Source organism: Zalophus californianus, chromosome 12 (assembly GCF_009762305.2).
Source record: "Zalophus californianus isolate mZalCal1 chromosome 12, mZalCal1.pri.v2, whole genome shotgun sequence".
Classification (NCBI taxonomy): domain Eukaryota; kingdom Metazoa; phylum Chordata; class Mammalia; order Carnivora; family Otariidae; genus Zalophus; species Zalophus californianus.
In genome coordinates this window covers 3,888,547-3,914,484 of record NC_045606.1, presented here as the reverse complement: position 1 = coordinate 3,914,484, position 25,938 = coordinate 3,888,547, and the positions used below count along the sequence as shown (strand labels likewise).

Below are 25,938 nucleotides of genomic sequence, written 5' to 3'. Positions count from 1 at the left end.
TTGGTGTCACCGCTAGAGTTAAGACTCATAGGTCTCAGAGTTGTGGGTGTGTTGGGTGCAGGTGATGGGCCTGGCTTCTCACGAATGCCTTGTCTATCCGCTAGGAAAACACTGCTTCCTGCCTCTGCAATTCTGGATTCTGAGAGTTTAGAGGTATTATTTACCTAGGGAAGAATGCCTCTATTAAATTGTAAGCTGGAACTTCTACCCCATGCTCTTGAACCAACGGTAAAAAGCTGGTGACTGTGCTGGTGTGGACTGTTTGACCCGAATCATCAAGGGGGAATTGGATTGCCATAACACAAAGGAGCAGGGAGGGATGCTAGTGGTCCTCCAGAGCAGGTCTGAGTGCTTCCTTGTCCTGTGGTGAAAGTAAACTGAAGACTACAGCACCCAGTACAGGTGTGCCCGGCGGTATAGGCATGGACAGCCATGACAGTCTTTACCGACAGGAGTAACGGACTGACGGCCCCTCCGCTGCCCTCTGAATCCACCTCTGCTCTCACTGATGCCATGCTTCCCACAGACTGCTGCCACCAGCGGCTGAGCATGGCCGGGGTCAGCATGCAGGCCCATGATCTAGGTCTTTGGGAGTTTCCTGATGGGCAGCTGGGGTTTGAGAACCACTCATCAACTCACACAGTCTACAACTCTACCCACGACCTTCCCTCCTCCTCTCCTCCTGGGGTCCGACCTGCATCATTAACATGTTCTCTCTTCCTTTCCTTTTTCTCTCACAGATACATGCCCAGATTAATCTCTCACACATCCAGTCCTATTTTTGTAACTTTCCCAGAAGATCCAAACTAATCCAAGTAATGCCCGGAGCTGGTCTAAGAATACAGGCATTAAGATGGGACTTGCTCACTGATCACCCAGTGGGCAGAGGGAGTGCTCTACTGAATGGCGTATCCTTCAGGTTGTGATGATTAAGGTCTTTAAAAGATAAGGGGACAGTGTTGCCAAAAGGTCACTGTCAAGTCAGATTGATGCTTTGAAAAGAAGAATGTGAAGTGGAGGTCTTCACAAGCAGTTGAAGACCATGTGTGAGAGCCAAAGGGCCTCCCTGGTAGCCTACAGAAAGACCCCACTACTTGTACTGGCAGGAACCAGGGAATTGGAGTTTGAGAACGTTTGACCAAAGGAGTTAGAATATAAAACTGATTATGTAAGAATTGACTAGTAACACTTTCGAGGGATATGATATTTAACCCCCTGACAAGTCCCCTAGGTTATGGGGAAACTTACTGCTTGGGGTTTTTAGATGCCTGGAAAAAGTGATGGGCCACACTGAGCAATATAGAAATGCCAGAGCTGCCCCAGCAGATGGTAGAGGAAGAAATGCTGGAATTGCATGTGCTAAAAAAAATGCTAAAACAACAACAGCAACAACAACAACAACAACAACAAAAACCCAACACAGCTTTATATTCCACAAGAGAACTCAAGGACACACCATTCACGGGGCCATCAGGGATGTGCTGGTCTGAGTATTGGTGGGTTTCCCGTAATGGGAGGAGAGGTAGCCAGAGCCATACAAGTAATACAGGACTGAGGGAATGCCTAACTGTGGGGCACCAAGTGGCCATGAACCCAGAACTGTCCATTTTGATGGGTATGTTGGGTCTTAACTGACCCAGTGGCAATCCATTGTTAGATGGAGATGGTACATTGAGAACTGAGTCCAGGCAGGACCAGAGGGCCAAGTCAGTAAGCTGCATGAGTGGGTAATCCAGACCTCCATATCACCTATCCCAAGTGTACTGCTCTGCCCTAAACTCACATCAGTTCAAACAGCTGAAGGATAAGAAAAAATCCCAAGCTTGATTTTTGAGTGGATTGGGTCTGCCAGTGGTTGCAAGCCAGAATTTGAGAGTGGTTATCCTATTTCAGAGGTGGCCCTGAAAGACTGAAGAGAGTAATATAGAGTGTTCCTAGCCAGTGGTCAATAGCCTGGCTGGAGCCAGGAGTCTAGAAGAAAAGAGACTGGGAATTGGAGACAAGCAGGGCTGGGGCAGGGACCTATGGAGGGACATATGGCAGAGGTACAAAGAGTGAAGACTTTATTTGAGAAAGAGAGAGCGGGGTGGGTGGTGAGCAAAGGGAGAGGGACGAGCAGACACCGCGCTGAGCACGGAGCCCAACACGGGGCTCCATCCCACGACCCTGAGATCATGACCTCAGCTGAAATCAAGAGTCAGACGCCCAACTGCCTGAGCCACCCAGGCGCCCCAACAGTGTGAAGACTTTTAATCACATACTGGCATCCAGCAAAAAGCATGTGTCCTTAGAAGAACTACTGAATGACCAAGTAGCTCAAGTGTCTCAGCCAGCTTTCCTCATCAGCTGCACTAGCACTCCGTATGGACACGGAAATGCAATGGCCAGGATACAGCAGTGGGGCTACGTATGGGCCCAATAGCGTGGACTTCCACTTCCCCAGGCTCCTATAGCCAGTGCCACCTCTGAATGTCAAACCTATCCCGAACAGAGGCCAACAGTGAGTCCTTGATAGGGCACTATTCCACAAGGACACCAGCCATCCATGTGGTAGCCAACCGAGGATATCCAGCTCCTTCCGGTGATTCATCCTTTCAGGGATATATGCCTACCCACTATATGTACAGCACAGCTGCCCAGGCTAACAAAGGCCTGACCGCCGCCCCGCCCCCCCCCCCCCCCCCAGGCACGGAATCCTGCACAGAAGAGCATCCCGCCAAGATTTGGACCACTTCGCCAGATAGGAGGTGCAGGAATGGGCCCGAAACCACCCAGCAGGGGCATGGGAGTGCCCTGTGCTTCTGTGGGGTGGAGGGTGGGTGAGAGGGCTACTCCACCCGGGACCACTGAGACCAGGGGCGCAGTGCTGTTTTCCCTGGCAGGACGGGTTTATGGCCAGAGAGGTCTTCTGTTGTTACGTCATCTTTTTCCCATCCAATCTTTTGTCTTTGTTGGTGGGCCTAGGATATACGGGAGGCAGCAAGGAAACCAGGGAACTCCAGCAGTGGTATCCCTCAACTCCTGAGGTTCTTAGGCAGCCTTCTCCTCCTTTCCAGCTTCCTGAGATTTCTTAAGCTTGTTTGTTGTGTCAAGGATTTTTAGTAGTAAGAGGGAGAAACTTGGAGGACTGCGGATACTTCCTTTTGGCAGAACCAAGTACAGAACCTGTATTTTAACTTCATTAATGTCTTCAGAATCTGTGGTGAGTTTGCCTTTCCCATTCTTGACATGGGTTATTTATGCTTTCTTTTAGTTCTTGCTCAGTCACATCAGATTTATAATTTCTCTTGTGACATCTCCTTTGTCCTATGGGATACTTGGAATTCTGTTTCTTGACTTACAACATTTGGAGACTTTTTGTTTTAATATTTCTTATTGATTTATAGTTTAATTGAACTGTTGTCAGGATTTATAATCTGCATGTCAGATTATAATATGTTGAGACTTTATGGCTCAGTTTAAAATCATTGTTTCTAAATTTTCCACATGTATTTTTAAAGACATATATTCTGTAAACTTTTTAGGAAGAATTATGTGCATGTCCAGTAGGTCAGCTTTATTAATTATGGTATCCAGGTCATCTGTATCTTTTATGTCTCCTATTTATTCCACCAGTTACATATAAAAATATTACCCTGTAGATTATGCTGTATGTTTTTATCAAGACCTAATATTTATTGGTCCTCTTACCATTTTATATGCTCATCCTTTTCTTTAAAGATTTTATTTATTTATTTGAGAGACAGAGAACATGAGTGGGATGGGAGGAAAGCACAAGTGTGGGGAGGGGCAGAGCAAGAGGGAGAAGCATACTCCCCGCTGAGCAGGGAGCCCGATGCAGGGCTCAATCCCAGGACCCCAAGATCATGACCTGAGCCAAAGGCAGATGCTTCACCGACTGAGCCACCCAGGTGCCCCCCATATGCTCATCCTTTAAGAATGCAGTTGCCATAAAGATATTTTCAATCAAATGAAAACTGAAAAAATTATCACCAGTAGAAATTCACTAAAAGAAATACCAAAGAGTATTCTTCAGGCATTTTCTATCTGTGCTTCTTTTCTTCTGTCTTCCAATTCATTATTCTCTCTTAAACTATGTCTAATGCACTGTGAAACCCATTCAACTGTATCTTTAAATTTTTCAGTTCCAAAATTCTTACTTTTTTTTTTTTTTTTTTTTTTTTAGTTTTGCTTGGTCTACATTAGGTTTCTAATCCTCTGCTGAAATTTGTAATTTTGTCCTGTGCCTGCTTGAGTGCAACAGACTGACTTTATATTCTGGATCTGATTATTCCATCATTAGACAACCTGTGGATCGGCACAGGTTGTTCTGGGTTTCGGCTCCTCTGTGTTTATGTTTTCTCTCAGCCCTGTATGCCTCTGTAGCTTTGACCATATGCCTTGTGTTTGGAAATGTTTGTAATCATAGTTTAGGGCAAAGATGATATCACTGACTCCCAGAGAGGAGCCAGAGACTGCAATAACCTAGGATCACTTTAACCCAGTTTCAGCAGCTGTGATTTTTCTGGAGTAATCCAATGATTCAGAGATGAGTGGTAGTTAAGATGGCACCTTGTTCACCCTCAGATCACCTGTGCACCTTGCATGCAGCCCACTGGGGTCAGGTCACACACTGAAGTGTAGGGAGGTTACCAGGAACCCTGTCTTTGGTGCACCCAGACTCCACATATTGCCCTACATACTCACCCCATGAGATCTCAAAAGTGCTGTTCAGTGTCTCAGTATTCCAAATAGGAGTCATACTGGGGCAGGAATGCTCAGAATGCCAGGCTACACTCTGTATATGAGTTTTTCCAGCTCTTGGTCTGATGTTTTTCCTAGGTTTTTAGGCCTCCAAATGCTTCAGAAGGGATTATATATTCTGTCCAGTTTATTTTGTTGACTTTGGCTGGAAAAATTTTCCAAATTAACCTAAATGTGCCAACTCAGGAATGCGAGTGAAGTTCTTAGCTTTAAAAAGATTTTTGTTTTTTATTAATTTTTTTAAGATTTTATTTATTTATTCGACAGATAGACAGCACAAGCAGGCAGAGTGGCAGGCAGAGGGAGAGGGAGAAGCAGGCTCCCCACTGAGTAGGGAGCCGGACGTGGGGCTCGATCCCAGGACCCTGGGCTCATGACCTGAGCTGAAGGCAGCCGCTTAACCAACTGAGCCACTCAGGTGCCCCTGTTTTTTATTAATTTTTGAAGAAGCCTTTCTTCATGCCACAGCAAAGGAAACTCTAGTGAGGGTCCATGAAAAGAATCTGAATTCAAGATATTTTACTTACCATTAGTCCATACTTCTAGTTATTTTGTTAAGGAGCATTACATTCACTTTTAGAAATGACAAAATAAAAATGTACCATCATCACACCTATGCTATAGGACACGGTTATATTGTAGGTACTACTTCAGTGTAAAGCAGTGTCCATCCTTCATTTAAATGACACAAGTGAAAGTCATAATATATATTTGAATAAGCCTCAAGGATTATATTCAAATAACTCAAAATAATTATAGAATTTTGAGTATTTTTAATGATACACACTTTATTGTTGTTTAGTTCAAAAGGCTGAAATATTTTAGACGTATTCTCTTAAATGTGACTCTGTCTAGAAGGGCAAAACCCAGTTTAATAAATAGTTTATTTTATAAATCAGTTCAACACACATACCCATGCAACAACACATACAGATTGGGCCTAACCATATAAATTCAGCTCCACATAATATTAAGTTATTACAAAACAATTTTCTGGAAAATATTATGTATAAATGGGATAAAAGCTATGATAGCATGTAAGTTATGTTTTTAATTCAAACATAGGAATAAAATGAGTCCCAAATTAGACATTCACTTTTACTGAATTTGAATCTTCAAAATGTTTTAATTTCAATATTCTCATATTTCCCATGTATTAAGTAATAAACACCTTTATATGGACCTTGTGCTTGATGACTATTAATCTCTTCTAGCCTGTGTGTTTTACAAATAGTAACTCATGTAATTACCGTAGGGTTTGGTACTACTGTCCCCACTTTACTGAAGAGCAGTCAGAAGTGCAGAGGTAGGGTATCATGTACCTGATCAGTACTCAGTAAATGGTAGGACAGTGTTCAGAACCAGACCTCCAATGGCCAAAGGCCTTACTGCTAAATTACATAAAGCAGAGAGATTGCAAATATTCTTTTTTATTGAGGATACTTGTAAATGTTAAAAGGATGCTTTGGCCTTGGATTTTAGCCATTGCGATTCTGTCAGTGTGGACGAAGGCCCAGGTCAGGGGTGGAAACCACATGCCTGCAGCCCTCCAACCAGCACGTGCCAGTCCTTGTTCCCTAAAAGCGTCACGGGCATTCCCTTTGGATCAAGGTCCTCCCCTCTTTATCCTTGACTGGAATTCCCCTTGGTTATCTCCAGCACTGATTGTGATATTCTTCATGTGTCAGATAAACAGGAAAAATGGTGGTTGGGGATTCTTCCGTTGTCACACTTGGTAGATAAAATTGATGTTGTTGTACCCAGAACATGAACATTTTACTGGCAGACTCACTTTCACTAAAGAACCTATAAAAATATATCATTGTTCTCAGTCTACAGAAAACTGTCTGTAATTCATAAATGTAATAAGTGCAACATTTTAGTATATTTTTTCCCACAACAGTCTGTTAGAAATGAAAACACAAAGACATGGTCTTCTCATTATCTGGTACCTTGTAAAGCATCACATATATTTGCAAATGATGCTGTTTAAAATCTTTTTTCACTTTCAAATACTGGGTCCATAGAAAAAGAATTTAAAATTCTTTGAAAAGATAAATTCAAATTAGAAGTAGTAAATAACACCATTGAGTACATACGTGTATATACACATGCTTATATTTATAGCTATGCAGAAATAGTTACAGGCTTTATGTAGCTGTATTTACACAGACAAATGGCACAATCGGCTGAAGAGAGTCTCTCTTGGTCTACTCCAGTGCACCTGTTACTGCTTAAACCCAGCTTGCTTTGATATCTGATTTAAAAGGAATGTCAAGCCAATGATGCATCGCTTCTTTTGTCTTTTGTTTTCATCATATCCCACTTATATTTATATTTTAGGTCTTGGTAAATTCAGAAGGTAACTTTATCCGTTTGTATGCATGCATGTATAGAAAGAGAGCTTCCAGCTTTTTTGAGGAATAAAGTGAAGGAAAATTATCTCACCCATAGACCACTTTTCTCTTGTTATTTTCTATGCTTCCTTAAGAAAGGGGCTCATTATATAATTTTGAGTTTTTAAGAAATACCTCAGTATTTGAAAGGTTTATAAAACATCTTTTAAAATTTGTATTACTCTAAATTTCAACTTTTCCATTTTGAGTTCCATGTCCAAATTAATCACTCCCTGTATTATATAAAATTATTTGTCCTTTGAAGTGTAGGTATGCTGTTTATTGTACTAAAAAAAAAAACCCCATCGTGTTTCTTTTAAAGACATTTAGTATTTTGTAAAGGGCACATTCTGATTCTCATTTCAGTGTTGCTATTTGTAAGATCTCTATTTTTTTATGGTATCAATGCCATAATTCATCTACAACATACAAAAAGACAGATGGGAAATATTTTTATAGCAAGCCCCTTTATTGCAATGATGTCTATTTTTAAATGGGACTATTTTCTTCTAGAGGAAACAGGAGCAGGAGGGCCCACCTGGCCCTCGGTCCACAGCCGGCAGCTGGGGGCACCTTCTCCTCCAACCACTTCCACCACCTCTGGGATTGTTTTGAGAAATAGCATGTGCTTTGAAATCACAGATTTAACATTATGTAACGTGAGCAGAGTCCTTTATAATTAATTTATAGTATATCTGAATTAAACTGGAGTTTGTGAGGCTGAACTAGAAAATGTGTGCAGAGTGTATTGTAGAGAGAGGATAACTAACCTAAGAAGGCACTTAATTTTTTTAAAAGTCATTGGTTCCCTCTGAAAAACAAACTGAGGGTTCTAGAGGGGAGGGCGGTGGGGGGATGGGTGAGCCTGGTGATGGGTATTAAAGAGGGCACGTTCTGCGTGGAGCACTGGGTGTTATGCGCAAACAATGAATCATGGAACACTACATCAAGAACTAATGATGTAATGTATGGTGATTAACATAACATAATAAAAAAAAAAAAGACCAGTGTTGGTCATCGAATATTTCAATACCAATAAAGCCACACTGTGGAAAATTAAAAAAATAAAAGTCATTGGTTCCACACAATATGAGCTTCATCATTCCATCACTAGCTAATGTGTAGCAGGAGGTAGCAAAATTTTGTTTTAAATTATAAATGGTGTTACTGATGCAAGTTAATGACTTCAATGCCCAAGTTCAAACTGGCCTTTGATGCCATCCCTGTGTTGGCTGATTTTTGCGCCTCTGTAGTATACTTGACCAAGAGCTGCATGGTTCCCAAGGCCATACATTTCCTAGTCACTGAGACCTAAACCATTCGTGACACAGCATACACCCAGTAAATATCTGTAGAATGATAGAAATGATCGGATAGGGTCAGCAGCTACTCTGATGGAAGAATATCTGATGCAGGTAGTGTGATCCATCCCAGCCCTGACCATGCCCCATGCAGGAACCAGATGGAGCGATGGCCTCACTTCTCTCCCTGACATTGAACAAGTTACCTACCATGTGTTAATTTCCTCATCGATACATCAGAGTTGACAAAAGGAAGAAATCAAATGAAAGAATTTGAAATGCCTATTGGAATGCTTGTCATATAATTGGCACGCAATAAATGGCAGTTAGTTTCACTTGGCTTCGGGAAGACTGGGTCATAACATTTGGCCATATTTTGTAAATCTCAGTGGATGGACCGTACCTAAAAAAAGACATAAAAAACATCATTGATGCTTGAATACTATTTTAACAAAAAATCTAGATATCGTTCATTCAATTAGGAATCAAAATATATGACACACATTTAGACAAGGGAGGTCACAATATTTTGTGAGGAGCTACCTTTCACTTTAACAAATGTCAAGATCACCGTAGTTGAATTAGGGGTTCAGGAGGCTGTTCATTCCTGGTATTTGTGAGGAGTAGAACACAAGAGCATTTTGAAAATCTGGTCTTATATCTAGAGGCCCCTGCTCTAAAAGTGAATGATTAGACTTCAAATCCCAGGCTCTAGTGTAAAGCAGAGTTTGGTTCTTAACCCCATCATTCACTAGACTGAAATTTAAGCCTATTTCTGAACTTCCCCAAGCTCACATTGACTTTTCTGCAAACAAGGAGAGGATATTAACTACTGCCTGGGGATACTGAGGCTAAATGAGATAATAAATGAAAGCACTTATGGAGCACCTGGGGGGCTTAGTCGGTTAAGCCTCTGACTCTTGATTTTTGCTCAGGTCATAATTTCAGGGTCCTGAGTTGGAGCCCTGCATCAGGATCTGTGCTCTGCAGGGAGTCTGCTCTGCTTCTCTCCTCCCCCTCCCTGTGCCCTCCCCTTGTTCACTCTCTCTCTCAAATAAATAAGTAAAGCTTAAATAAATAAATAAATAAATAAATAAATAAATAAAGCACCTAGCATAATTCTTGGCTTAGAAATCACGTTTCTTGATTGCCTAACAGTGGATTTTTTAAGACTATTAAATTTGTATATATATACTTATATATACATTTGTTTTATATATACATACATAAAACATCAATAGATTTATAGAAGAACTTTACTTATTGGATACTGTTCACTTTTAAAGTTCTAATTGTAAGAAATAGATGCTTAGGAAGGGAAAAAGCCTGAAATCAAATAAAAATAGAATTGTATTCATTTGGTAATGTAAATATAATAAATAAAGGAAAATGGGAAAAGGAATCCCATAGTGTATTTGAAAACAGTTCTGCCTAAAATTTAAATTCCAGGAATTTTTAAAATAGATAATTAATCAAGGATTCCTGGGTGGCTTAGTCGGTTAAGCATCTGCCTTCAGCTCAGGTCATGATCCCAGGGTCCTGGGATTGAGCCCTGTGTTGGGCACCTTGCTCAGGGGGGGTCTGCTTCCCCTTCTCCCTCTGCCCTTTCCCCGCCCCCGCTTGTGCCCTCACTTGTATGCTCTCTCTCTCAAATGAATAAATAAGAAATATTTTTATTTATTTATTTATTTTTATTTGACAGAGAGAGACACAGCGAGAGAGGGAACACAAGCAGGGGGCGTGGGAGAGGGAGAAGCAGGCTTCCCGCGGAGCAGGGAGCCCGATGCGGGGCTTGATTCCAGGACCCCGGGATCATGACCCGAGCCAAAGTCAGATGCTTAACGACCGAGCCACCCAGGCGCCCCAAATAAACAATCTTTTAAAACAAAGAAAGTTAATCATTAAATATTATTAAATTTTAAATAAGAGTGAGAAATGTTTCTATTTCCTGAAAATTGAATTTGAAACTAAGGAGGCAATATTTACAATTGATTTAACTCATCAGAATGTGTCAGTGATGTACTAAAATGACTTTAGGTGTACGCTTTGATTATTGTTGGTAATTCTGTACCTGTATAATGTGTAAGTCATAGGTTTTGTGTACTTCTCTGAACTCACCGGAAGGAGTTAAACAGTACTCATCTCTTGGACCATCAAATGCCCATGTGTCAAGCATTTAGAGTGCATTTTCACTTAAATCTTCCTAATGTTATTGACACTTTGGGTGAGCATGCCTAGCATGAATGTCAGCGTGACTTAATGTTCAACAGGATTTATTTCCTTAAAAATTAGGCATTTGACACCCAAAATAATAAGATACCTAGCAATAAAACCTAACCAAACAGGCAAAAGGGCTATACTCTGAACACTGTAAAACACTGATGAAAGAAACTGAGGGTGACACAAAGAAATGCAAAGACATTCTATGCTCATGAAACAGAAAAACAAATATTGTTACAATGTCTGTATTACCCAAAGCAATCTACACATTTAATGCAATCCCTATCAGAATACCAACAGCATTTTTCACAGAACAAACAATCCTAAAATTTGTATAGAACCGCAAAAGACCCCAAATAGCCAAAGCAATCTTGAAAAAGGAAAGCAAAGTTGGAAGCATCACATTTCCAGACTTCAAGTTATATTACAAAGCTGTGGTGATCGAAACATTGTGGTACTGTAATGAGCACTCATGAATCACAAAGTTCTACCCCTGAAACTGACAAAAACATACAAACAAATAAAAAAACACTATGCTACTGGTACAAATATGGACACATAGATCAATACAATAGAAGATCCAGAAATAAACCCACAACTAAATGGCCAATTAATCTTTGATAAAGCAGGAAAGAATATCCAATAGAAAAAAAAGAGAGTCTCTTCAACAAATGGTGTTGGGAAAACCGGACGGCAACATGCAAAAGAATGAAACTGGACCCCTTTCTTACACTACACATGAAAATAAATTCAAAATAGATTAAAGACCTAATGCGAACCCTGAACATAAAAAATCTTAGAAGAGAACACAGTAACTTCTTTAACATCGACCATAGCAACTTTTTTCTAGATATGTCTCTTGAGGCAAGGGAAACAAAATCAAAAATAAACCACTAGGACTACATCAAAATAGCAGCATTATGTACAAGAGCCAAATTATGGAAGCAGCCCAAGTGCCCATCAACTGATGGATAGATAAGGAGGATTGTGGTATAAATAAACAATGAAATGTTACTCAGCCATAAAAAAAAAAAAAATGAAATCCTGCCATTTACAACAACATGGATGGACCTAGACAGTATAATGCTGAGTGAAATAAGTCGGAGAAAGACTAATACCATATGATCTCACTCATATGTGGAATTTAAGAAACAAAGCAAATGAGCAAAGGGGGAAGAAGGTGAGAGAGGCAAACCAAGAAACAGACTCTCGACTCTAGAGAACACACTGCTGGTGACCAGGCGGGAGGGGGGAGGGGGTGGGCGAAACAGGTGTTGGGGATGACATTTGTCATTATGAGCACATGGAATTGTTAAATCGCTGTATTGTACTCCTGAAACAAATATAATAGTGTATGCCAACTAACCGGAATTAAAATAGAAATGTAAAAAAATAAAAAATAAAAATTAGGTGTTTGGACTTAATCTCTATATTTTTGTGTTAAAGTTAAAACAGGTGCAAAAAAAAAAAAAAAACCCAAAAAACAAAAACCAGGTGTTCTGCAAAACTCAGAGTGAACTTGGACATGTGGTGAAATGTAGACAACCACCACCTTCTAACACTTTCCCAACAGCCTGTGGAAATGTGTGTTCCTACAGAAATGACTTGAGTTCATTGATTTATTACTTTATTAGATACCTATTGAGTACTTATGTTATGTAAAAAGATGAAAACATGCATACATACTGGTCTGTGAAAATCTAAGACAAGAAATTTATATTCTGAAGTCAGAACTAAGTAAATAAATACTGTAAAGACCAAAGCTATAAACTTGACTTCTCTTATCATCACTAAGAACCAGTGTCTCCTCAACATAAGAAACTATTTTCAGCATCAGAAATTTGACACCAAAAGCCATGTGTTTCCTGACTTGTATCAGAAATAGCCAGTGCCTGTCTAAGGGCTGTTTGCTATAAACTCTGCAGTGGTGGGGATTTGCTATGTTTTGGGCTGCTGAACCCTGGGCATTGAGGTTTGCAAATCAGCTGAGAAAGCAGGAGACAACAGGTCGGGCAAACAGTCATGGAAGTTTTGAGTTGCTCTTCAAGATGGTCGTTGGCCTTAAACATGGACAGCAAAAAAAAAAAAAAAAAAACAAAAAAAAACCAAACAAACCTCTGAATTAATACATTGAATACAATTCAACAAGCCTTCAGCATAAAGGTATTGGAAGATATTCTAGGGACCGAATGTTCCATAGCCTGAAATGAAGAGATTTTAGCATGAATAGTAGAGCAAACAGATAAACTGAACTGTAACGCCAAGTATGATATGATCTCTAAATCATGCTAGCGTAAAATACCAAATGGACAGTATGGCAGGGGCCCAGCGCGACAGTCCACATAGGACTAAAGAAGCTTCCTCAGAAGCAACGGCACTTGAGCTGGAGATTGAAAAATGGTGAATATCTCCAAGTGCTGAAAAAGCAGGGAGTTGGGAAGCAGAGACCACGTTCAAAGCGTGGTCGGAGGCACCCAAAGCCTGAGACTGTCATGGCCAATAGGAGACCCGGGCAGGGTGTGGGCTTCGACCTTGCCCCATATTCATTCAGTCAAAGACACCATCTGTGTTCAGGAAACTAAACTGGTAGACTGGGGAGGCAGGTGGGAATGGGAAGGATGAACCAGCTCTACGTGGAACAGTGAGAAGTGGCCTCTGGCTCATAGAACATATGAGCTGTAAACCCTCGTTTATTCCAGAAGAAGTGATTGCTCTCTCTGAATCTGAGTACTCAGGAAGAGTGACCACACCAGCCACCCACAGAGGCTGCTAGTGGGAACAGTCGGGACTGTGGGGGTAAGTCTAGTAATGACAATATGTTGTCAACGAAGCCCAGATCCTAGAACCATAGGTGCCTGTCTGGCCTCATTACATGGATGAGATGGCACCTAATCACCTTTCCTTAATTGTTTTTTAAGTAAACTCTACCCCCAACGTGGGGCTCAAACTCATGACCCCGAGATCAAGAGTCACACACTCTACTGAGCCACCCAGGCAACCCTCACCTCTCCTTATTACACTGCATTGCAGAAAAGCATCTGATTTTTTTAAAAATCAGTAAGAGCAGACTTGATGTCTTGCCTATTAAAGCAAATATAGTAAACTGTTGATATTTGTTAAATTTGGCTTGTGTCTATAATTCTGTTTTCTATCTATATTTAAAAAAATGGATAGTTTTCAATTTTCGGTTGAGCTAGTTAATATATTGTGCACATTTTAAATAATGGATGCACTAAACTTTTCACTTTAAAATCTTTCACTTTCACTGCTTTCACTGCTTAAAATCAAAACAAAAAACAAAATAGAAGACACCTGAATTCTCTGAAATTGTTTGGATTTTTTTTAAACATTGTAAACATACAACATTTGTGTTGGGGGAAGAGAGAGGAGAGTTTCTTAAACATAATCGTGATGCTAAAAATTTTTAAATGTGTAAGACTATCTCTTAAACCTGTTTTACTGTACAAAGGAGATGAAGAAATTGAAAGTATCAAAAAGTTGAAAGAAAAATACTGAGATGTCAGATAGCTTCGAGGCATGTAATCTCCTTGCTGTCAAGGATGCTCTCACCTCCGCATCGGTTGGAGCTGCAGCTCCGTGTGGCGCATGGCGGGGACACATCTAAGGCGTGCTGCGTGCAGGAATAAAACTCAAGGTTTTGAAATTACCGAAGACTTCCGTGAAATGTAAAAGGACTGACAGATCCACGCAACGACACAGGAAATAATCCTGTGACTGAAGGAACAAATCTCACTTGAAAGTCTAAAACGTCAGATTAGATAATTTCCAGAATCGTCCTGTTGCTTAATACACATTGCTTCGTATGGGCAGATTTATAGGTTGAATATTTGAAATAAGTGCATGTGCTACCTCTGTAAGTATGATTTCCTTTTTCAACCTGAAGAAGTCACGTGGCAACAATTATAGGGACTCATGGAGCAGACCGATTGGAAGATTAAGAATTATGGCTCTCCAAACACGTCTGTATGTGAACTTTGAGGCTCCTTTTTCAGGACTCTGTCCAAACCAGAATATTTTGCAATCGAATAACTTGGACATGTATTTTCCTCTTTTTATAATGCAGTTATTAAGTCTGAATGAATAGAACAGTTTCGTTGTTAAAAATCTCTGCAAAATACTCTATGGGGAAAAAAAGAAGAGGAAAATGAAAATTTCAACGTGCTACAACCTTATAGACATGAAACTCTACATTCATGGCAAGTTCTTCATGAAGAAGAACAAGTCTCTCTTAGACAAAAGTGCAAATAGCATCATTCTACATTAAGGATATGCAGTGTCCTTAACCCAAGTTTGGCCACATGTGTGGTTTACATAGTGTTCTTACGTGGAAAGAGGAATGAAGGCTTGGAACCAGAGAGGGACAGGGAGTTACTTTAGTGTGAGAACAGCCCTTGTGTTCCAGCTCCGGACTGTGCCTGGGGTATGTTATGGGTCACACTCGTTTAGAGCAAGTGAAAGTCTGTTTCCCAAGATGCTCTCCTGTTCACTCTCTCTGTATATGACCAAAGTCCCGGGTTTCCTCAAATTCTCATAGGTCCCACTGCAATTACTGCAGAGCTCACCACCCATGCAGGGAGGGACTTACATCACCAAGGGAGGCAGGGAGACTCTGGGCCTCTGAGTCTCTCACTGCAGCATGTTTGCTGGGGAGAGAAGAGGCGGCTTTGTGGACTGTTAGCGATAGCTAATGACCCACCTCCCCATGGGGATTCGAGCCCACTGTTGGCAAAACCATAACATATATAACCTTGTCTCAAAAAAAAAAAATCTCCCTTTGGATAATAGAGTGATGATGGCCAATGTCTAGTAGCCTTTAGTACCAAAGGTTAAGTTTTGGAAAGTAACTAGCTAATACTTTCCCTGAGCATTTTCTTGAAAATCTATGTGCATGGAGCCCATTTGGCCCAAGGTGGTTCTTGATAACCAAGATTCAAATTAAATGTAAGCATATGTAAAGTTCTGGAGGCTTCAGTTAGTGCTGGCTGTACATTTATTAAGGTACACAGTGGTTCACGTTTTCAATAATGACAAATATATCAATTTTTCTTGATTAGTCAACCTTTAATGCTTGAATGATTTCTTAGATACTGGATGATATTTTGGTATTCTCTGCTCTTTTCAGGAAAGAACTTCCCTTTGTCAACCTTGAATTGACCTCCTGCCACAATGCACTGTAATTTCTTACTCGTGTTAGGTGTAGGGCCAAAAGCTCATGAAGTCAAGAAACCATGCTTTATTCCCTTTTTTGTCATCAAATGATTTGTGCCTAATAGGTGCTTAATTCAAAATTTTGGAGTAAATAAAAATATGGGGAAAGAACCTTTAAAGATTCAGTTAATGACTATCATTATTTTTTCACTGTACGCCTATTAAGACTGACTACCTTTCTCAGCAGTGTGCCAGGAGTCAATGTGATTGCTAAAGGCAGAAATATTCTCTAATATGCATTGCTCAAGGATTAGGATTTGCAGTGGCTTCTTTTATTCCCTGTCCAAATGAGGGGAAATAAAATCCGTTTGGGATGACAGGTAACTACACAAAAGTAGCCGAGCACACATGGGTTTTGGCACTGTCTGTGTTCACATACTGGCTGGGATGCTGCTCACTCTGTTCCAGAAGGATGGCTAATACAGGGCGATCTTTCAAATTCTACTCTGTCTCTTACGGAAGGTAGTTGATCGTTCCGGTAAGAAACATGCATCCACTGAGTGGACGGTGGGGGTGGGGGTGGTTCTCTGCACTGCATCTAGACTCCAGGTAGAGACTTGTTTGGGGCTTGGGTTTTCCTCCACTCTGCTCCAGAGAGTCAAGAAATTCCCCTATTTCACTGCATGCTTCAGCTTGATGGAACAACAGTGCAAACGTTCCAACCTACCCTGTTGCTTGGCTTACGAGATGATTTAAAGGCATGCTCAGAAGAGAAAGTAATGTGCGTGAGAATAAACTCTACAGATGTGTCCATCTATGGCCCCCAACACAGGAGCCTCGAATACACAGAAAAAACACGTGCTGCTTAACTTTGTACCTGCATCTCCCACGTGACCGAGAACGGAGACGATCAAAGCAGGGAGTCATTACGAGAAGGAAACGTATTTGTGTGAAGGAGACCGAATCTCGTAAGGACAGACACGAGATCTGTCTCTGGAATGAGACACCACGGGGGCAGGATTTCAGTATTTCCTTGGGTGCACTGTTCCAAGATGTGAAGCAGAATCAAGTAGCCACCACTAGGCTCGTGTGAGGGTATCGGGGACTGAAGACGATATGCGGGTACACAGTGAGCATGGTTGACAACACGGCATTTTTAATCTGTATCTATAGAAAACATTTATATAAGCTAATAGAGGGATTATAGAAATACATTTAATATAGAATAGTGTCCTTCGGTGTACTTACTGTGAAAATAGCACATTTATTTGGGGGGGGGGTTATGCCCAAAGTTCTTGTGGATGTTTTGAAATATACCCATTTCCTTCTTTTGCAGTAACTGTTAGCAAGAAACGCAAAAGTACCAACCATGTTCCGTATTCCTCATCAAAAGTCTTCTGTTGAATGCCATTCCCCAGAGTCATCTAGAATGATCCCGTCAGTAAAATGTTCTAGAAAAACGTCCGGTTTTTTTGTTTTTGTGTGTGTGTGTGTGTGTGGTCCCGTTTCTACATTTGCCTGCACTCATGCCTTGTGCACATGGCCTGTCTCTCGATCCTCCACGTGCCTTCCTCGTAAGTACAATGACATATGGTACATTCGTCAGTCTTGACTTCTCTTCCAGCGGGGATGACAGTTGTTTCCGCAAAGCAGTTCGGGCCTGCAACGCAGAAAAATGTTTTATATTAGCAGTGTGCATAAATATATAACGCATTTAATTAGGTAGCCAGCTTCACAGTATATGTTTTATTCCCTCTCCTGTGAATGACAGTAGGAAAGTGACAATTTAAACAACATGAAGCACTCCTACTTTTGTCCTGAAATGAAGCTGGCATTATTTAAATATTTTATGAGTGGCAATACTGTGATTTTTCACTAACTGTTCCATCCGGGGGGCCTTCTACAAAAGTCCAATCTGCAATCATTTGATTTAATTAATTCTAAGGAACCACAGAAGAAGTTAATTGACTGTGACTTTCAAAGAACCGGTCTCATTCTTCATGGCACCTTTACAAGAGGGAGTTTAAATAAGCAAACTGCTTGGAGTAACAATAAGTCCTGTTTAACTTCCGCACCTCTCGAAGCGGGTTTTTGGATATCGGACATCAGTGCTCGAGTGGCTTCTGTTGGTCCCACCCCCGGGGCCTCTGACTCACTCAGTATGGGATGGGGCCGGAGAATGTGCTGTGATGACATGTTCCCACGTGCTACGTGCTGCCGCCCGTCCCCCAGACCGGGACCCCTTTTGAAAAGCACCATCTTAGCGTTAACCTGGGCTGTATCTTCCACAGGCTTCCACGCCAGCCCAAGATCTGCTCTACCTCCAGACCTCCCTCTACAATGGAAACGTGAGCATTTACTGGGGCCTAAATAAGGGCCCCCAGCTTTGAACTTCAGCACTCTGTCAGATTCTCATTCTCCCTTCTTTGCCTCTATAGTCTTTCTTAACGTGCTCACGACCAAAATATGCTTAATTGTGATGTATGCAGCCATAAAAGCGATAAAAAAAAAAAAACATTCGCCTACAAATTTTTTAAAAATAAACTAATCCAAACAAGCTCCAAGATAAAAACTGACTCTTATAATTCTAAGCAGAAAAACTCATGGCTTCGTGGCTACTGGTTTTCACATTAGCCGAGTGGTCAATGTCATCCCCTGGACCCCATGCCCCAGTACACACAGCCCCTTCTCCCTGCAGGGGCTCTGCTTTCTTCTTACCCGCAGCCCTTCCTACTCAGACATAGCCCTAGGATTCATTCCTTCACTTATTTTTTTCTCTGTCAGAGACCTTGAAGCGTTCACAATCATCCATCTGGGGATGAATCCAAATTGCAGCTCCAATCCCCTCTCTCTTGAGCGTTGGTTGTGTTTCCAGCCTGCTGACACTTCAGACTTACCAGGTGTGGTCAAGACCCTCTCCTCCATTAGCTTTGGTGAATTACATTATTTTAAATACAGACCCTCGCCCACCCAGTTGGCCAATGTGAGGTCCTCTATCTCTGCACATTCTCACACAACCTACTCGGGGCTGCCTCCTGACCCCCGTGGCCCAGGATGGCTTCCTCAGCTCTCTCTCTTTGAGGTCAGAGCCCAACAGTGGTGTGGCAGCCGGTCTGGGCAGGACCCACTTTGTCAACACTTGTCCCACTCGGCACGTGAAACACCTGTGAATTTTATATTCCACTCTAGCTCTCTTTAGCATGCTTCTTTCTCTCTGTTTGTTTCTTTTGCAGAGTTTAATCTAAGGACACAATCTCCTTCTCACTTGTCCTAATATCTCTCAGTGTGCTTTGCACATAGAAGACACACCATAATTGCCCAGAAAACCTGTACTCGTGGGTGTTAGGTCCTTACAGGTCTCCTCTCTGGAAAAATCTGGATTCAAAATCTTATACCACTGCTTAATAGTTAGGTGATCTTGGACTAAGTAATTTCATTGTTTTGAGCTTTAATAGCCTCATTTACAGAAGGGCAGAGAACCCGGATAGACACTTTTCCAAGGAAGACATCCAGACGGCCAACAGACACATGCAAAGATGCTCCACATCGCTCATCACCAGGGAAACGCAAATCAAACCCACAGTGAAATGTCACCTCACACCCATCAGAATGGCTAAAATCAAAAACACAAGAAATAACAAGTGCTGGTGAAGACGTAGAGAGGTGGGAACCCTCGTACACCGTTGGTGGGAGTGTAAATTGGTGCAGCCACTGTGGAAAACAGTATGGAGTTTCCTCAAAAAACGAAAAATAGAAATACCATAAAACCCAACAGTTCCACTACTACGTATTCATCCCAAAAAACAAAAACACTAATTTGAAAAGATACGTGCACCCCTATGTTTTTGCAGCATTGTTTACAACTGCCAAGCTATGAAAGCAGTCCACTGATAGCTGAATGGCTAAAGAAGGTATGGAATATATACACAAAGGGATATTATTCCGCCATAAGACAGAATGAGATCTTGCCATTTGCAACAACATGGCTGGACCCAGAAAGTATTATGCAAAGTGGAATAAGTCATTCAGAGAAAGATAAATACCGCATGGTTATATATTTATGCATGTGGATGCCCGCTTGTTCTACCACCATTTGTTGAAAAGATGATCTTTTCTTCATCGCACTGTTTACTTCTTTGTCAAAGATCAGTTCACTATACCTATTTGGATTTATTTTGGGGCTCTCAATTCTGTTTATTGATCTGGTTATCTATTCTTTTGCCAATACCACATTGTCATTTCATGTGGGTTGTCAAACTTGTAGGCACAGAATTGTTCCTTGTATTCCTCTGTTATCTTTCTAACTTCTGTGGGATCTGGAGCGATGTCCCTTATTTCATATTAGTGATTTGTGTCCTCTCTCTTTTCCCCTTAGTTAGCCTGGCTAGAGCTTTCTCAGTTTTATTGATTTTTTTTCAGAGAACCAACTCGTGGTTTCTTGGACTTTCTCTATTTCTCATTTTCAATGTAACTGATTTCTGCTCAAATTTTTATTAGTTTTTTTCTTCTGCTTACTTTGGATTTCATATGCTATTCTCTTTCTAGCTTCTGTCTATGGGAGTTCAGACTGATTTCAGTACTTCCTTCTTTTCTTTTTTTTTTTTTTTAAAGATTTTATTTATTTATTTGAGAAGGAGAGAATGAGAGACAGAGAGCACAAGAGGGAAGAGGGTCAGAGGGAGAAGCAGACTCCCTGCCGAGCAGGGAGCCCGATGCGGGACTCGATCCCGGGACTCCAGGATCATGACCTGAGCCGAAGGCAGTCGCTTAACCAACTGAGCCACCCAGGCGCCCAGTACTTCCTTATTTTCTAATATATGCATTCAATGCCTTGAGTGTCCCTCCAAGCACCACTTTTCTGCATCCCACAAATTCTGATCAGTGTGTTTGCATTTTTAATGAAGTTCAAAATGTTTTAAAATTTCTCTTGAGACTCGTTTTTTGACCGATGTCTTTTTTAGGAGGCTGCTGTGTATCTCCAAGTATCTGTGGATTTTCCAGCTATGTTTCTGTTACTGATTTCTGGTTTAATTCCACTATGGTCTGAGAGAAAACACTGTATGATTTCTATTCCTTTACATGTGTCACAGTGGGTTTAATGGCAGGGATTGTGCTCCATATTGGTAAATATTCCATGGGGACTTGAGAAGAATGAGTATTGTGCCATTGTTGGATAAAGTAGTCAATAGATACCAACTGTATCCAGTTGATTGATGGCACTGAGTTCAACTATGTCCTCACTGATTTTTTGCCTCATGGATCTGTGCGCTTCCAGTAGGAGATGTTGAATTCTCCAACTGTAAGAGTGAATTCATGTATTTCTTCTTGCAGTTCCATCGGTTTTTGCCTCATGTACTCTAAAACTCTGTTGTTGGTGAATACACATTGAGGATTATTATATCTTCTTGGAGAACTGACCCATTTATCATTATGTAATTACCTCCTTTATCTTGGATATTGTTCTTTGCTTTGAAGTCTACTCTGAAAGTAATATGCTTTCAGTGTTAGAATGATATATTTTTCTCCATCCACTTACTTTTAATATATACATGTTTTATATTTAAAGTGGGTTTCTCGTAGACAATACATTGCTGGGTCTTAAGTTCTGATCCACTCTACTTCTCTCTTTTAGACCATTAACATTTAAAGTGATTATTGAAGGGTGCCTGGGTGTCTCAGTCAGTTAGGCGTCCAACTCTTGGTTTTGGCTCAGGTCATGATCTCAGGGTGGTGAGATTGAGACCCGCATCAGGCTCCACGCTTAGTGGGGAGTCTGCTTGAAGATTCTCTCCCTCTGCCCCTCCCCCAACTTGTGCGTACACATGCGCTCTTTCTCTAAAATAAATAAATGAATCTTTAAAACAAATAAGTGATTACTGATATAATGGGATTTCTGTCTACCATATTTGTTGCTCTTTTCTACTTGTTGCCTTTGTTCTTTGTTCCTATTTTTGTTTCCTTCTCTTTCTGCCTTTTCTGGATTTAACTTAGCACTTTATATGATTGTATTTTCTCTCCTTCTTAAACATATGTTGCACTTTTTTTTTTTTAACTAATCCAAGCCCACTTTCAAATAACGCTATTGTGCTTCAAGTGTAGTGTGAATAATGACAAATAATAAATAATCCCAACTCCTCCCTCCCAGCCATTGTGTCCATATTATTATTCATTTCACTTATTCATAAGCATAAATAAAGGTATCTATCCAACTACCTATCAGCATACATAACTGAATCCATAGTTACTAGTATCATTTTGAAGGAACTATTTTCTTCTAGATCATTTAAGAGTAAGAAAAATAAGGGTCACCTGGGAGACTCAGTTGGCTAAGAGTCCAACTTTGACTTTGGCTCAGATCACAGTCTCAGAGTCATGAGATCAAGTGCCACGTCCAGCCCCAAGTTGGGCTCCACGCTGGTCATGGGGCCTGCTTAAGATTTTCTCTCCCTCTCCCCCCGTCCCTCCCCACTGCACACACACGCTCTCTCTCTCTTTAGAAAAAAGAAAAAGATTAAGAAAAATAAAAATTTTTGTTTTACCTTTACTTAATCATTCTCTGCTGCTCTTCCTTTACGTAGATCCAAATATCTGCATTTCCCTTCTCTCTCTCTCTAAAAGGCTTCTCTTAACATTTCTTGCAAGGGAGGTCCATTGGCAGAAAGCTCCTTTAATTTTTGTTAGCCTGAGAAAGTCTTTCTTTCTCTTTCAGTTTTCAAGGATACTTTTGCAGGGTATAGAGTTCTCTCAATATCAAATATTTTACTCTACTCTACTTGCTTCAGTGGTTTCCAAAGAGAAGTGAGATGTAATTCCTCTATTTGCTCCTCTACAGATGAGGTGCTTTGACCTCTGGCTTCTTTTAAGATTCTTTCCTTATCTTTGATTTTCTGAAGTTTGAATATGGTATGCCTAGGTGTAGGGTTGTTTGTTTCGTTTTGTTTTGTTTTGTTTTGTTTGGCACTTATTCTGCCTAGTGTTCTCTGAGCTTCCTGGATCCATAGGTTGGTGTGTATAACATTAATTTGGGGGAACTTCTCAGTTATTCCTTCAAATATTGCTTCTGTTTTTTTTTAATTTTTTATTGTTATGTTAACTACCATATATTACATCATTAGTTTTTGACTTCTGTTCTTTTTTAGGTGCCCTCCCCTTCTGATATTCCCATTATGCATGCATTACACCTGCTGTATCTGTTCCATGGTTCTTGGATGGTCTGCTGATGAGCCCATCAAAGGCATTCTTCATTTATGTCAGTGCTTTTGATCTTTTTCTAGCATTCTGGAATTTATTTTTGGTTCTTTCTTAGAGCTTCCATCACTCAACTTACATTACCCATCTCTTCTTGCATCATGTCTGCTATTTCCATTCGAACGCTTAACATATTAATCATAGTTATTTTAAAATCCTAGTTTGAGGGGCACCTAGGTGGCTCAGTCGGTTAAGCGGCCAACTCTTGGTTTTGGCTCAGGTCATGATCTCAGGCTCATGAGATCAAGCCCCACGTTGGGCTCCATGCTCAGCGGGGAGTCTGCTTCTCTCCCTCTCCGTTTCCTTCTGCCCTTCCCCCACTCCCTCTCTCTTTCTAAAATAAGTAAATAAATCTTGAAAAAGAATAAAAAATAAAATCCTAGTTTGAGAATTCCAACATGCCATATCTAACTCTGGTTCTGATGCTTGCTCATCTCTCCGAACTATGTTTCTGGCCTTTTAGTATGCCTTATAATTTTTATAAATTTTTTGAAAGTGAAAGGAATAATGTATTGGATAAAAGGAAGGACTGTGAATAGAACTGTAGTAGCATGGTGGGAAAGTGTGGGGGAGGGGAAGCATTCTCTAGCCTATGACTCGGTCTCAGTCTTTTCCCAAGCCATTGACTCTGGACTGCAAACCTCACGAATGCTTCTTATCCCTACACCCGCTGTGGTTGTTCAGGATGGCTAGATTGGGCTGAAATCGGGTACTTCCCTCCTCCCATGTGGAAATCTAGGGTGAGGTGGAGTTGGCTATGTCCTGTACCCCAGGTCAGTTAGACTCTGGTCAAATAGTTTCTCCTGACCCTGTGAAAAAGAACAGAATGCTCTGAACGATTTCAAAATGGTTATTTTCCCCTTCTCCCTTCCCTAAGACATTAAAGCTCACAAAATTAGGGGAACCCTCCATGACTGGGTCCCACTGGAGTTTTCGACTCTCAGACTCATCCACACTGAAACTCCAGCAATTTGTCAATTACAAGCTGGGTTTTCTTAGCCCAGCACTGGTTCCCATGGAGGTAAGTTGTGCTTCTCTGTATCTCTCTGTGTCCCCAATTTTAGGGGGAGCGGTTTACCCTGTGACCTTACTTCTCTGATGAACTGGAAACCACAATGACTGATTTTTTTAAAAATTTTTTATTGTTATGTTAATCACCATACATTACATCATTAGTTTTTGATGTAGGGTTCCGTGATTCATTGTTTGTATATACCACCCAGCACAATGACTGATTTTTGAAGACTGAACCAATTTTGCATACCTGGAAGAAATCCCACTTGGTCACAGCGTAAAATTCTTTTTGTATATTGGTGTATTTTGTTTAATAATATTGTAGTAAGAAATTTTGTTTATATTTATGCAGGATATTGATTTGTACTTTTTTAAAAAAATTGTCTTTTTCTATTGTCTTTGCCTGGTTTTGGTATCAGAATAACACTGACGTCATAGAATGGGCTGGAAACTGTTCCGTCCTCCTCCGTTGTTGGAAGACATTGCATTGAGGTGGTATTAATTCTTTAAATAGTTGGCATTATTCTCCAATGAAACCATCAGGGTTTTGAGGGGAGTCTTAAAATTATGAATTCAATTTCCTTAATAGTTTTCATATAAATTATCTATTTCCTACTTGGATGAGTTGGAGTAGTTCTTATTTTTTCAAGGACTTAGCTCTTACCTTCCGAGTTGTGAAATTCATGCACGTAGAGCTGGTGATAATATTCCTTTGTCACTCTTCATTTCTGTTGGGTTTAGAGGGGTCTCTCTTGTTTTATTCCTGTTAGTAGTAATTTGCATCTTGTCCCCCTGCTAAAATCCTTTGTTTTGCTAGAGGTTTATCAATTTTGTGGATCTTTTCAAAGAACCAATTTTTCTTTCATTGACTTTTCTCTAGTGATTTTCTGTTTTCAATTTTATTGATTTCTGTTCTCATCTCTACTCTTTTCTTCTTGCTACTACTTTTGGTTTATTTGGCTTTTCTTTCTCTAGTTTCTTGAAGTGGTGAGTTAATTGATTTGAGAATTTTCCTCTCTTTTTAATGTCAGCATTTAGTTCCACAAATTTCCCCTCTTGTAGGGCTTTAGCTGTTGTCTCACGGGTGTGGATGGGTTGTATCCTCCCTTTTCATGAAACCTTTAATTTTACAGACTTGTAACTCAAGAACTACTGAGAATCTTGAGAAAAAAAATAAAAACAACTCTGCTTCTGCTAACTTCGTAAACTAAAAGATCAATTACTGAAGAGAATCCTGATGTATAAAAATAGATTCTGGCCACCAAAGCCATTTAGTGGCAAGTAAACCTCCATATATTTTACTTCATTAGTAAATAGGGTAATAGGGAGAAACGGTTTTTAATCTTTATCAATTAATCTCATTATAATTTAACTTTCATATTTATATGCTACTTTAGCAGAAATAGGAAGCATAGAGAACAATTTGACAAATATGGAAAATGAGATTTAGATCAAGTATTAGCCAAGTCACATGGCTCGTAATTAATTACTGCTACATTACGTTATGTTTATCTGGCCTGGTTGGTAGGAGAGGACCCTCTGGCTAAAGATGGCTAATTTCAAAACAAACACAGTATAGAATGCTTTTCTTGCCTCTGGGACGGTTGTTCAAGGTGACAGCTGGTAGACACGGCTAAACCAAACTTCTCTGTGCTAATCTGTCAGGGCAGAGGGTTCGCATTATGAAAGCTGCTGTCTATACCATCGGGACCCCGATGTGGCTAGATGTGGCTGATGCGCAGAATCAGAATAGCTTGTAACAGACCGAATGTGGTGAACGGGGGCCTGATCATGGAGGGCCGTCCACGGGAAGGAGCATCTCTCAT

At 40.6% G+C, this 25,938-nt stretch overlaps 1 protein-coding gene across 4 annotated transcripts in view; it reads right to left on the bottom strand.

The window, feature by feature from the left end:
• Window positions 1-5,552: 5,552 nt before the first annotated feature.
• The window catches only part of VWC2 (von Willebrand factor C domain containing 2), a 133,148-nt gene continuing 112,762 nt past the window's right edge, over window positions 5,553-25,938 (bottom strand). The window contains exons 4-6 of one of the 4 annotated variants that reach the window (XR_003516669.2): window positions 17,099-17,510; window positions 8,672-8,864; window positions 5,553-6,570 (exon numbers count right to left, since the gene is read on the bottom strand). Coding sequence is in view for 1 of the 4 variants with exons in the window: in XM_027575073.2 (XP_027430874.1) it covers window positions 17,359-17,510 (152 nt within the window). In the remaining 3 variants the exon portion in view is untranslated. Of the gene's footprint in view, window positions 6,571-8,117; window positions 8,865-16,907; window positions 17,511-25,938 lie in introns of those variants that run through there. The other 3 variants (XR_003516668.2, XR_003516670.2, XM_027575073.2) reach the window with 3 other exon arrangements.